The 13,943-nt window shown below is 41.0% G+C and overlaps 1 protein-coding gene across 2 annotated transcripts in view; it reads left to right on the top strand.

Annotated features, from left to right (window-relative positions):
• Positions 1–1,540, top strand: part of SLC16A9 (solute carrier family 16 member 9) — a 35,837-nt gene extending 34,297 nt beyond the window's left edge. For both annotated transcript variants that reach the window (XM_029201249.1, XM_029201248.1), the window contains one exon: positions 597–1,540. In XM_029201249.1, the coding sequence (XP_029057082.1) occupies positions 597–784 (188 nt within the window). In that variant the 3' untranslated portion in view covers positions 785–1,540. The remainder of the gene's footprint in view (positions 1–596) is intronic.
• Positions 1,541–13,943: the final 12,403 nt, after the last annotated feature.

Raw genomic sequence — 13,943 nt, 5'->3', positions numbered from 1 at the left:
ATCTCTGGATACAGAAATTCATGGTGTAATAATAGCACAGATTTATACAACATAAATCTGCGTGGAATGTCTCCTGATCGTGATTTATTCAAAATCACTTTGATGTAGTTGGAAAAGCCAGTACATTTGCTCAGGAATCTGTGTTTGTTCTTCATCTGGGAGAAACCCAAAATGCCTGCTTATTCTTGTCCAACTATTTGAGAAATTCTCCTCCTCTAACTCCCATTAGGCCACTTTGGGAGTAGATTGGGTAATATATATCCTAATCTGCACTGTATATAAACTTTTTAAATTAATTTTTGTATTGGAGTAGAGTTGGTTTACAGTGTTGTGTTAGTTTCTGCTGTACAGCAAAGTGAGTCAGTTATACATACACATATATCCACTCTTTTTTAGATTCTATTCCCATATATAGATCATTACAGAGCACTGAGTAGAGTTCCCTGTGCTATTCAGTAGGTCTTTATTAGTTATCTATTCTATATATAGTAGTGTGTATATGTCATTCCCACGAACTGTATATAAATTGATGAAATTAGAGTATTCCTATTCATACTATGTCTATCAAACTCACTTTTTTCTTCCTCCCTTTTCAGGTTGGTTTTATGACTGGACCCACACCTATGACATTGCATTTTATTTTAGTGGCTTCTGCGTCCTGCTGGGAGGTTTTATTCTGCTGCTGGCAGCCTTGCCTTCCTGGGATACGTGCAACAAGCAACTCCCCAAGCCAGCTCCAGCAACCTTTTTGTACAAAGTTGCCTCTAATTCCTCTAATGTTTAGAGGAATATTGGAAGGCACTGAGGACTGTTTTCTCATAGCAAAATTGCACTGTGCCTGATCTGAATGAATTTTTTTTTTTTAACATATCCTATTCTCTATGTACTGTATATGTAGCCTCTATCTCCTGTATTTTTTTTTCTCTTTTTTCCTTTTTCCAAGAAGTGGGACTATTCTGTTTTACTATTATTGATGAGTTGCGGACATTGTGATCATTTTGGCCAGCCTCAGAAGGCTTTCTCTGTGTAAAGAAATATGATTTCTCTGCAGACTCCATTAGTTCCATTGCAAGGCAGCCAGAGGAGACTCTAGCTATTTCAAAACTGGTGCAAGCAGCGTGAGGAGATATGTGTGTAGCCTGCCAGGGACTAAATCACTCTCTTCTCTCTGCTAGCCTCGCTAGTAAATGGAAGACTTCGAGCCAGTCAGGAAATGAAAGGGGTTCCTAAAACAGCGTTAAGAATTGCGGTGGCACAAAATTGATCGTTTTTTAAAAATGATATTTTAAACTACCGTCACCAGTTTTCATTACAGTAAGTCCCCTACCTATGAACCTTCAAGTTGCGAACTTTCAAAGATATGGAGTGCGTTCGCATGTCTAATCACGTAAGTTAGTTCACGTGTCTGGCGTAGATTGTCACGTGCGTGCCTCCTCTACAAGTGTACTTTACTGTACAGTGCTGTATAGAGTACAGTGGTACAGTATCTTTATTTCAAGCCCAGGATGTCCAGAAGCAAGCGTAAAAGCAGTGATGATGTAGCTGGTACTACTGTACTTTTCAAGGTAATGTACTGTAAGATTAAAAGTGTTTTCTTTATTTTTTGTGTTTGTTTTTTATGTATTATTTGTGTGAAAAAGTATTTTAAACCTATTACAGTACAGTACTATAGAGCCGATTGTGTTAGTTGGGTATGTAGGCTAACTTTGTTGAACTTACAAACAAATTGGACTGCGAATGCACTCTCAGAATGGAACTCATTTGTATGTAGGGGACTTACTGTACTCTGTTTACCTTGATGAATCACCCACATGTTTGGTGCCCACTGAGGATACATCCTTTCAATTCCTAAGGTGTTTGCTGAGTTGCAGGCAATCTCCAAACAGAGGAGTAGAGTCACTGTAGCCTTTCTTCATGGTTGGCCGCTGGAACCTCGCTCACTTTTGTTTGTCAGCATCCACTCAGCTGTTGTTTCCCAAGAAGTGCTGATTTTACCTGTTTCCAAATTGGAAATGCATATTTAAACCATTCCGTTCTGGCAAATGGGAAACATCCATTTGCTTTGGGCACAGTGGGGATGAGTTGCAAGTCCTTGCATGCCTTGTCAGTGAAGCATTTATTTGCTACTATCAGATTTTATCACGATCCAATTTTAATTCAAGGGCAGAACTAAAAATTTGTGTGTGTGTGGATGTGTGTGTGGATGTGCACACGTTGTGCTCCGAGCCTGTGTGCTATCCAGTACGTGGGAAGGGAAAAAGGCAATAAGAAATTGATACCCTCCTCCAACTTTATTCACTCTTAAGCAAAATGTTCTAGGAAGAAAATCAACATTTAATATGTTGACATTTTTCTAAAGAAATGTTTTAAAAGCTTTGCTATGCATCAGAATCTTCTCTAGATCCTTTTTAAAATGTAGTTGCCTGAGTACCACTAGTAGAGACTTTGATTATGTAGTTCTAGGCTGTGGGCTAAGCATCTATTTTTAATGAGCTCTTCAAGTGATTCTGAGAGCACAGCCTGAGTTGAGAATGACTGTTTTAAGATTGACAGTAGAGAAACATTTTTTTTCTCTTAAATAAAGAAACAAACCAAAAACCCATGGAGGTGAGGGGTTTTTAATAAATAGACAAGTTTGGTTCTTTAAATAGGAGTCACTCTTTCCACTGTGCCAAAATCGTCTTTTCATTTCTTTTGAAATATGTAAGGTTATTTTATACTTCTATGTTGCCTTTCTTCAAAGGCACGTGAAGCACTTTATAAGCATAAATCCCCACAGCACCTCAGTGAGGTCGGTAAATAGTGTTTTTCCAGGCAGTAAACCTGGAGTGTGGGGAATTTCATAACTGAGTGAATCCTATTCAATAACCCAATAATGGGGCTCCAAAGCACTTGGACTACTGCTCCATATTCAGACTTCTGGAAACTTTTCTATGCCTCACTCTTTAGTCACTGTCAAGGTTAGTAAGTAAAATAAATAGCATTCAAAAAAAATTAAAGGAAAATGTTTTTGTGATAAAAGTTTCTTTTTGCCAATATCATGTTCGGGAAATCCAATAACCTTTTCTTAACTTTTCTTTTTTTGTTGTTGCGGTACGCGGGCCTCTCACTGGTGTAGCCTCTCCCGTTGCGGAGCACAGGCTCCGGACGCGCAGGCTCAGCGGCCATGGCTCACGGGCCCAGCCGCTCCTCGGCATGTGGGATCCTCCCGGACCGGGGCAAGAACCCGTGTCCCCTGCATCGGCAGGCGGACTGTCAACCACTGCGCCACCAGGGAAGCGCTTTTCTTAACTTTTATGCCATCCCCACATTCATCAATGTTGATACTTGTCCAAGTGCGTCTTTACCATGTCTACTAATGTCTTCCAGCGTGTGCATTATCCATTGTCTAGGGAATGAATTTTAAGTTACAGTAAAATACTTTTTGTTTGTTTTGCCTCAGTGTGGTTGCCTTTTTTCTTCTTAGCCCCCCGAATTACAGTCATACTTTACTTGAATGTAAAAATATGAATTCTCTGATTTCACTTCAGATCCAGAATCTGGTGATATAGATATTAGCATATTCAAAAGTCAATTTGCTAAACCATTTTGACCTTTGCCTTCCAAAAAGCTAAAATATCAGTCCTACAGAATCCTTTTGAGGAAAGGGAGACAGACGCCCCTTTGGAATTATTAGTATTGATCTTGCTACTCATTAATGGAATTCTTGGTCTGTTCCAATCACATTATATTATTCATCCCTCATAATAGCCCTGTGAGATGGGGTTTATGACCCTCTTTGTATGGTATGAAACATAATTGCCACGACATAAACAACATACACGAGTAATTTCCAAAAGCAAAATGAGAAAGGTTTCTAGCAAACCCTTTGATTTCTAACATGGCTAGAAAATGGGGCCTAGCTGGGAGGGTTGCTATAAAGCCAGTCCTTTAGGGAATAGAAGAGTCATGTTTATGTAAATAATTATTCTTAACTTGCCTATTTCCTAAGCATTTAAAAATCCCATTTAATAATGAAATTTTATTGATTAGAATACTATCTTTCTTTTGTGACTCAAGATATTTCTTGACATTCCAAGTGCCTGGGGCTGATTTGGGGAAATATATGAAATAAAGTCTTCACTGACTCTAACATCTCCTCACTTCTGCTTTCTGCTTTCTCTTCTCTCTCTCTCTCTCTCTCTCTCTCTCTCTCTCTCTCTCTCTCGCCTCCTAGAAGCCGGTTGGTGATCTAATTTTCTCTAGGGTGACCGTGTCTTCAGGGGAGAAGGTTCAGCCACCAACTTTTAAAGTCCCCATGAGAAACAGTTCCAAGAATCAGGAGTTCCTGCTCTGGGACGTCATGACCGAGCAGGAGGGCAGTCGTCTTGTACTGGCCAGAAAGGCCCATGACCTCAGACAGCCTCAACTTCTAGTAATCACTGTAGGATTATCTCAACTCAGGACGTTACAGGAAATGAAGAGCTCTGGGGTTTTTTTTGTTTATTTTTTATTTTTTTAATTTTTTAATTTTTTGTGGTATGCGGACCTCCCACCGCTGTGGCCTCTCCTGCTGTGGAGCACAGGCTCCAGACGCGGAGGCTCAGTGGCCATGGCTCACGGGCCAAGCCACTCCGCAGCACATGGGATCCTCCCGGACCGGGGCACGAACCTGTGTCCCCTGCATCGGCAGGCGGACTCCCAACCACTGTGCCACGAGGGAAGCCGAAGAGCTCTGTTTTTAATAAAAGAATGTCTCCTTTTTTCTTTGACTTGGAAGGAGTGTTATATTAAACACATAAATACACAACTTATATGAGCGGTGCCATACCATTTCTCCTTCATTAATATTAACAATCTTGGGACCTTTTTGTTCTATAGTTGATTGTGTCTGAAGAATGCCAGTTAGTAAGATGCCTCTGAGTAAGGAGTTTCACTACAATCAGTTAAAATGATCCGAGATCTGTGAATAATACATGGATAATACTTGGAGAGACAATGTATGTACTTATTAGGGTTGATTTCTGGGTTCAAATCCCAGCCCAGTTCCTGTGGCTGGGTGATTGTCAGCAAATTATTTAGCCTCTCAAAGCCTGTCTTCTCATTTGTCATACACGTCATACGGCTATTGTGGGAATTGAATAAGATAACCCATATGTATACCTGGCACATGTTCAGTAAATATTAGCTATTATTATTTTTGTTGTGGTCATTATTCTTTAGTGAGTGTGTGGCTTCTCAGTACCCAGGGGAAGTATCCAGTGTTCCTGGGCCCAGGTGTGGGGTATTTGTTTGCCCTGAAGAATCTCATTTAGAAGAAGGAGAATGAGCCTTCTGTCACAGCTCTTGCCCTCCCCCATGCATGTTCTTGTCAAAATCTTGCATCCTTAGGGATTCATGACTCAGCACATTTTTCTGAAATTGCCATTCAGAAGCCCTGACACAAAACAAAACAAAAACACGCTGTTCCTCCACAAATCACATAGAATCCACTTTGCAAACTGAATTACTATGGGAATTTGAACTTTTATTTTTTTCCTTAAGAACTGATCACACAAGCTGCTAGGAAGGCGGGACTGAAATTGGGCAGAAAGCAAAATGCTCCCGTTTGTTTACTGAGCACTAATTAGCTTCAGCTCAGGGCCCTTACCTCACTGCCTGCCAGTGTGCCTTTGAGATTTACCCTTGAGGGAGTGGAATTCCTTGCCAGGTCCTCTGGGATTCTATTCCTAACAGTCATGTTAGTTGCTTTTTACTTCATACATTCCTTGTCCCACCGAGTCATTTACTTTTATTTTCCCTTCAAAAATAAAAAGATATATATCTTTAAAAATTTCATCAGTTTTCTCTATGTGATAGTCTAAAATCTTTGCTAAGCAGCATGTTTTCGGAAAAGAATAATGAACTGCTGTCAAGGTGCTGAACTGCTGTAGGTCACCTTAAAACTACATAGCCACGGAGATAATACTGGTTTTTCTTCCTGGGAACGTCCCTAATGTGATAAGGCAAGTTGTCATTCATCCAGCTTACATCTGAAAACTCCGGAACATTACAGCGTTAAGAGGGCATTTCTAGGACTAGCCCAGATGACTCTAGCACCATAACAACAAAGGAGACCAGGTGGGACTGGTTAGATCAACCTCTAAGGAGTGATGGACCAGGGTCAGCAGCTCATTTGCATACAGTCGCCAAGGCTGCCGGGAGGGTGCCATTTTGAAAAGTCCTGGGAAATGTATCTCCCTAAAGGTGAACAAGAACCAGGTGCAGGAATCATTTGAGGCCGGTGAGAGGGCCATGGTGCACACAGAGTCGGAATGAGCTCAGGCCCCTGGACAGAACTGTATGTAGAGTGCAGGTTTGTTCCATTAAATGGGACCATCCATTGTCCAAGGCTAAAAACGACTGTAACTTTCAAGGGGCATTTAGCAGTCACCAGGTGAGAGGCATAAGCGGATACAAGAGTTCTGTCTGTGCCTAATTCCCAAAGCTCTGGGAAGTGGTGTGAACCAAAGAAAGGTGACAACAGAAGCACCAAGGAACCCAAGCAGTCAGTTCTGAAGGGACTGTGAACGGATGTGCCAAAGAAATCTGAAAGTGTGTGTGTCCGTGCATGCACATGTGCGTGCCCGCGTGTGTGAAAGAGAGGTTGAGAGAAAGATGTGGAGAGATGTGTCTTCGTTATCTCAGCCCACAGCCCACTATGAAACATCTCAGGAAGCTCTTGTTTCAGAACCTGGGGCATCTCAGTCTTTCCAGAAAGACCTGAAAATTGAAAACCTCTGGGTTTTTAGGCAAGAGGAAGATTCTTTTCAGCTGGGCTTCCTCAGGAAGTTCGAGGTAGCTTTCCTCTGTGGGTTATTGGCTTTGCCTTAAAGGGGTTTGCCTAACCCCGCCCTCCTCAAAGGAACTTCGGGAAGGGCGTGGGCTCTCCGTAATTAGACAGCAGGTCAGTGCCTAGTTTGCTGGGCCGCGTCTGTGAGTGCGAGCGTACCCCTAGGAAATCCGGTGGAACGCCAAGGGCTGCTGTAACTACCTGGTAAGCTGGACATCAAAGATAGGTGGTAATGGGCTTCCCTGGTGGCGCAGTGGTTGAGGGTCCGCCTGCCGATGCAGGGAACGCGGGTTTGTGCCGCGGAGCGGCTGGGCCCGTGGGCCGTGGCCGCTGGGCCTGCGCGTCCGGGGCCTGTGCTGCGCGGCGGGAGAGGCCACAGCGGTGAGAGGCCCGCGTAACGCAAAAAAAAAAAAAAAGATAGGTGGTAATAAGAAAATAGCCTGGCAGGGGGGAGGAAGCATGGGCTCTGGAGTCCAGCAGAGCAGGTTTTGATTTCCTAGCCCCTCCAGTTACCACGTCACTTGATAGGTAATCTTTTGGTTTGTTAAACTCTCTGAGCTCCGTTTCTGTTATTACTGAATGTGTTGTTGGAACGTTTAGAAGTAATAAATGTAAAACGTCCAGTGTGTAGTTGTTTCTAAAAAAATAGAAATTGGGCCTCCCTGGTGACGCAGTGGTTGAGAGTCCGCCTGCCGATGCAGGGGACGTGGGTTCGTGCCCCCGTCCGGGAGGATCCCACATGCCGCGCAGCGGCTGGGCCCGTGAGCCATGGCCGCTGAGCCTGCGCGTCTGGAGCCTGTGCTCCACAGCGGGAGAGGCCACAACAGTGAGAGGACCGTGTACCGCAAAAAAAAAAAAAAAAAAAAAAATTTTTAACCCCTGCTCCCGAAAGGGGCATCTTAGAAAGTGAACCCCAATATCATAAAAGGAGGAAGTATATGGTAAAATAGTAGATACACAATATGTGGTAGATTGAATTCTTGTCTCACTGGGCATAGTATCAAGCTGTTGTTCTGCAAACAATTTTGTGTGTGTGCTGGTGGTGGTAGGGGACAGTGTATCACTACTAGGACTTGTCCTAGATGCTAGAAATACAGGAATAATTAAGAAAGCCTCTTGCCCTGAGTAGTTCATGATTTAACAGGAGCAACTAATATCCAGTTAAGTATAAATGCATCAACTGCTTTTAAAAACTTACTTGTTAACCAGTTTAGGTATCCATTCAACAAATTTTTATTTAGCATACACCATGTGCCAAGTACACAAGCGTTGAAGTAATGCTGATGAACAAGACGGACATAGTCCTTGTGTTCACAACGATTCCTTAAAACAAAAGGTAGATCCCATGGTACTCTAACTGGTATTTGGGGTTTAAGGGCAGTTGTGTCTATGAGGTTGTCCTGGGGGAGAAAAAGATATCCATGTTTGCTGCTGTAGTGGATGCTGTGGTTTGTCACCCTAATATCCCTGCAGCACTTTGGCACTCCTTCCCTCAGGGGCTGGGACTGGCTGCTGAGGGCTCACAGCTGAGCTGTGCTCCGGGCACTGCCTTCAGCTGAAGGGATTATACTCCTTCCTCAGGGGAAACCAGACTCCAATAACCCTGGCCTCAATACTAATGAATGGCTTCCTTGACTCTATTGGGACAGCTCTGAAATGCAGTTCTCTCTCTAGAGTTTACTGTAGGAACTGAGGCCTCTTGCAGTTGCATCACAGCTCAACTTTTCCTACTGCCCAGTGCTGCTTCCCCTGCTCTCTTAAAGATGCTTTTCTGGAAAGCACATTCCAATCAACTTCATGTGTGTCAACTCCCTTGCATAGTCAGCTTTTCATAAGGAAACCTGACTGAAGACACCTGTGATCCCAATACAGTGGGTTAATGGTCTGCTCATCAGAGCAGAGGGGGAAGGGGGACATCTTTCTTGAGGGCCTGTATTTGCCCAGTATTGTTCCAGATACTTCACAACCAAATCTTGTCCTGTTTAAGTTCCAAAGACTTTGGCGAAGATTGGGTGTCATCAGGCAATACTGGCTATTTATCAAGATGCCACAGAGATGCCTTTTAATCTGGTACATTTAGGGCCCATCTTTCTTGTGGCAGATCCAGATTCTTCATTTCTTATTCACCCAACGCGTATTAATTGAGCATCTACTAGGTGTCAGGCACTCTCCCAGGGACCAAGGATATAATTGTGAGCAAGATGGGCAAGGTGCTCGACCTCTGTGAGCTTGTCAGGGCCCCAGAGCTAGTTTCAGCAGAAGCCTCAGATCTTATGGGAAGCTCTGGATATGAGATGGCCCTTCAGCATTGTCCCAATTTAGTTAAGTCACCTCTGACTCACACGGAGATTCCCAAAAGAATGGATATAGGGGCCAAAATGCCAATTCATTTATTTGCATGAGAACTTTCCAATTCACTTGCTAGTCACCGTTTCCTGGTAGGCAAGTCCAGTGGGAAGCCATATACTAACCAGAAGGTGTTTAAGGTTCTTGGGATCAGGGCCATGGTGGCTCGTTGAGTGACATGAGTGTTTAATAGCATCACGAGAAGATAGCCAGGTTCAACTTTGGCCTCTCTAAGGCACTGCCTCTGGACTATGCATAGTTGAGCACAGAGACTGTTTGCCTCCATGGCAGTCAGCACCATGGCTGACCAACCCCTGTTCTCTCCCCTGATGTGTTCATACCTTTAATCAGGCTACAGCCAAGAGCTGCTGGTCAGAACCACTGTGCAAATGTCTGTTCAGAGGCATGATGTTTGATTCATACTGCTCAGAGGGGAGTCTGCTTAGGCAATACATAACTTTTGCTGAGGGAGCCACCATCACCACGAGACAGGTGGGGAAACTGAGGAATCAAGGGAATCAAGCCACATGCTCCAGGTCAGCCTGTCACTGCTCAGGCCCAGCTCCTGTCCAATGATGGAGGTGGGGAGGTGAGAGCACATTCAGAAATGATCTGATCCACCCCTCTGAGCTCACAGAAGAAAACACCGTGGGCCAGAAAGAGACAGGTCCAGAACAGAACTCTTCTGCCTCACTCTTTACATCTGGAAATTCATGACATCACTTCCTCCCCTTGAAAACATTTACTGGGTAACTAGAGGCATTTACTGGGTAACCAGAACTTTATGATTAGTAAGAACCTTCTTCTATGTTGTCCAATGGCGTAGCCACTGGAAACATAGCTACTGAGTGCTTGAAACGAGATTTACCTATTGATAAATTGGGATGTGTTGTATGAAGTACCCACCAGATTTCAAAGACTTAGTACACACAAGAAAAGTAAAATACCTTTTAATAATTTAAAATATTGAGTATATGTTTAATGATTATTTTATAATTAGGTAAGATTTTGGCTATATTAGGTTAAATACATTATTAAAATTAAGTTCACCTGTTTCTTCTTCCTTTAATGTGGCTATGAGAAAATTTAAGATTACACATACGGTTCATATTATATATTTACTGGGCAGTACTATTCTAGATATTATCATCCAAAAGCATATTTAAGCAATCTTAACACACATATTTGGTTGATATGAATCTTAAGTCTTTTAATTTAAGATTTTTCTTTGATGTATTTGTTAAAGAAATCAGATCTTTTTGGCCTGTAGTGTTTTCCACATTCTGGATCTTGTTGATTGCACACTCCTGGTGTCATTTTAAAAAATATATTTATTTATTTGGCTGTGCAGGGTCTTTGTTGCAGCCTGAGGGGTCTTTAAGTTGTGGCATGTGGGATCTAGTTCCCTGACCAGGGTTCGAACCTGGGTCCCCAGAGTTGGGAGCTCAGAGTCTTAGCCACTGGACCACCAGGGAAGTCCCCTGGTGTCATTTAACATATTCCTTTGTAGCCTGTATTACCTGGAAGCTGGGAGTTATATCTAGAGGCTTGGTCACACTGAGGTTTGATTATTTGGGGAAGAAAAATTCATTGGTGGGTATGTACTTCCATTGAGGTGCACTAAATATCTATCTGGTTGTATCACTTTTTTGGTGTTAAGATTGAGCAGTGAGTTCAGCATGATTATCCATTATACATTTTCCCATAATACTTTCTTCACGTAATGGTTTTTGTAGCTGTTTATGATCATTGCTTGTGCTCATTATGTCATTAGAGGTTGCAAAATGGTGATATTCTATCATTCCTTCATTTATTAGCTGACATCCCTCTATAAAGAGATGATCTCCTTGTCAACTACCAATTTCCCCAAGGAACAGCAGATACAAGAAAAGTAAGGTACATATTTGATTCTTTATCAGTTTCAGAAAAATAGGTTGGTTTTCTGATATCCTCCAAATGTCACCAGTGAGTCCCCCTGCCCCGCCTTGAGGGAAGACCTCATTATGAACTCATGTATGTCATATTTTGCGGGGTGGTAAGTTTACAGTAACTGCAGTTTTTTCTTTTTTGATGCTCAAAAATTCCCATCAAGTTGACTCCTGAGTCCTAAGGACACAAACTCGGTAGTCTTTGCTAGTTTCTTTACTTTTTGAGATGCCACGATATTTTAGGCTCATCTTGTACATTTTCTGTCCCAGGTCTGGAATTAGTCATTCCTCCAAGGAGCCCTGCAGGATGGTTTTTAGACCACAATGTGGGCACTAGGGTTGTTCATCACTAGTGGGTTGGAGATCATTTCTACAAAATAGATACTTTGTTTTTCAACAGAAAATGCATCATGAGTTAATACCAGTAATTCTAATTTAAATTGAGAATCACATATTTTTACCTAACTTCATTTTCTTTGATGCTTTAAATCCTGATTTTCTTTTCTTTTTTTTTAAATGAAGTATAGTTGATTTCCAATGTTGTGCTAATTTGTGCTGTACAGGAAAGTGATTCAGTTATACGTATACATGTATACATATATATATATACACACACATTCTTTTTTAATGTTCTTTTCCATTATGGTTTATCATAGGATATTAAATATACTTCTCTGTGCTGTACAGTAGGACCTTGTTGTTTAACCATCTTATATATAATAGTTTGCCTCTGCTAATCCCCAAAACTCCCAACCCATCCCTCCCCACTCCCCTTCCCCCTTGGCAACCACAGGTCTCTTCTCTATGAGTCTGTTTCATGGATAAGTTCATTTATGTCACGTTTTAGATTCCACATATAAGTGATATATGCTATTTGTCTTTTTCTGACTTCACTTAATATGATAATCTCTAGTTGCATCCATGTTGCCACAAATGGCATCATTTTGCTCTTTTTTATGGTTGAGTAGTGAAAATCCTAATTTTCTAATGACAGTACTTGTTCTATCCTACCATGTATATAACATTTTCAAAATAATGATATAACTATTATGAATAACATGATTACTGAAAATACTTTAAAACTGCTTTGCAGCTCTTTTTGTCCTTAGGGTAACCTATTCAGGATGTGAAATCAGATTGTTATGTTTTAGTCCCTTGAAATAATTCCTCTCCATGTGATTAAGTCACAACTTGATACTAGGTTTACTTGTGCAATACTAATTTGCGTTTCTCCTATTATGAACGAGGTTGAGCATCTTTTCATATGTGTAAGACACATTTTAATTTCTTTCTTTGTAAACTCTGTTTTTCTATAGGGTTATTGGCCTTTTCATTCTCTATTTTTAGAAACTCTTTATATGTTAAGGATATTTGCCCTTTGTGATCTTTCCGGTTTGTCATTGTCTCTTTACTTTGTTCATGATGTCTTTTGCCATGGCGAAGCTTTAAAATTTTTATGCGTGGCTCATTTTTTATTGTATGTTTTCAAATTGATTTTAATTAAGAATTTGTATATTTTAGATATAGCTATGTGCATGTTTTAAGTTTTTTATTTACTTATTTTTGTAATTATAAAGTTTATGAGTTATGGAGTGAACATTATGAATACTTCCACTTATGCCTTATGAGTTTTGTGTCATGCTTAGGAAGGCCTTCTCATTTCAAGATGATAAAAAAAAAGAATGAGAATATTTTTGGCTACAAGCTATAGAATATCAAATTAAAGGTTGTGAGTATATTAAGAATATGTATTATTTTGCATAGCAAAAAATCTGGAGCTAGGAAAATCACAGCATTGATTAATTTTGTAGCCCAACAATGTCATCAAGGACCCAGTCTCTTTTCATCTTTTTGTTTTGCAATCGTAAGCATAACAGTTTATCCTCTTAGGCAGAGTCTTCTCCTGGCCTCAGACAGCCACCACTTTTCCAGGTATCACATGCAAACAACTACAGACATAGGAAAAGGAGGTACCTCCTCAGATTTCAGGTTTTGAGAATACAGAAAATCGGTCTGAAGAAGCCCTGTGGCAAGTCTTAATTCTGAATTGTGTCCTGTGCTCGTTTCCAATGTAGTCACTGGCATTGGTGGTAAAACTGGCAAGAACGACTAATGAAGATTTAACCCTGGGACTTGAGAAAAGCCTAAAGCAAATGATCATCACGTATTTGAGCCTGATCTAGATTTTGTGAGCAAGGAAAAAGGAAGGAATCACCCCTGTGTAGTTCTGCAGATTTATTTCTTACATATAAATCTTCGATCCACCTAAAATATATGTTGGTATAAGCAGTAAGCTAGGGATCAAGCTTATTATTTTTTCCTTGAACAACTAGTTAAGTGTCCTACTTATTAAATCATTTATCTTTTTAATCGGCTATCTTGTGACAGTTTCTAAGAGGAAACATTGAGGAAAATCTGCTGACACCATGGGAATTTTGGGTCAAGCTTTTTCAGTTCACAGTCTTATATAAAACTCCGTGAGACAGCACTTTCAAATCACATTCTGACACATACCAAATCCATAATGTAGGAACTTGATCACTGATGTTCTCTCTCCTTCTAAAATCTGGACAGGCAGTATGGAGCATAACTTAAAAATCTTGACTCCTCTGCTGAGAAGTCACATGATATGCTGGCTTTTAAAAATATCAAATCTTTAAATGTACCTGTATCTTATTTATTATAAAAATAACTAAATGCCCAGTATGTGCCAGCCACCTGGTGTCCTTAAAAAGCTTAGACTTTAGATAAGGAAGAGAGACGAGAGCAAATATATTCCGTGTGTGTGTGTATGTGTGTACATTGTACATATACAATGGAAGAAAAGCAGAGTTTAAAAAAAAAAAAGAGGGATGAGA

The sequence above is a fragment of the Monodon monoceros genome, unplaced genomic scaffold, assembly GCF_005190385.1.
Source record: "Monodon monoceros isolate NGI ecotype Baffin Bay Population unplaced genomic scaffold, NGI_Narwhal_1 Super_Scaffold_4, whole genome shotgun sequence".
NCBI classification, from domain to species: Eukaryota; Metazoa; Chordata; class Mammalia; order Artiodactyla; family Monodontidae; genus Monodon; species Monodon monoceros.
Note: the sequence above shows the minus strand (reverse complement) of the source record. Positions and strands in the feature narration are given on the sequence as shown.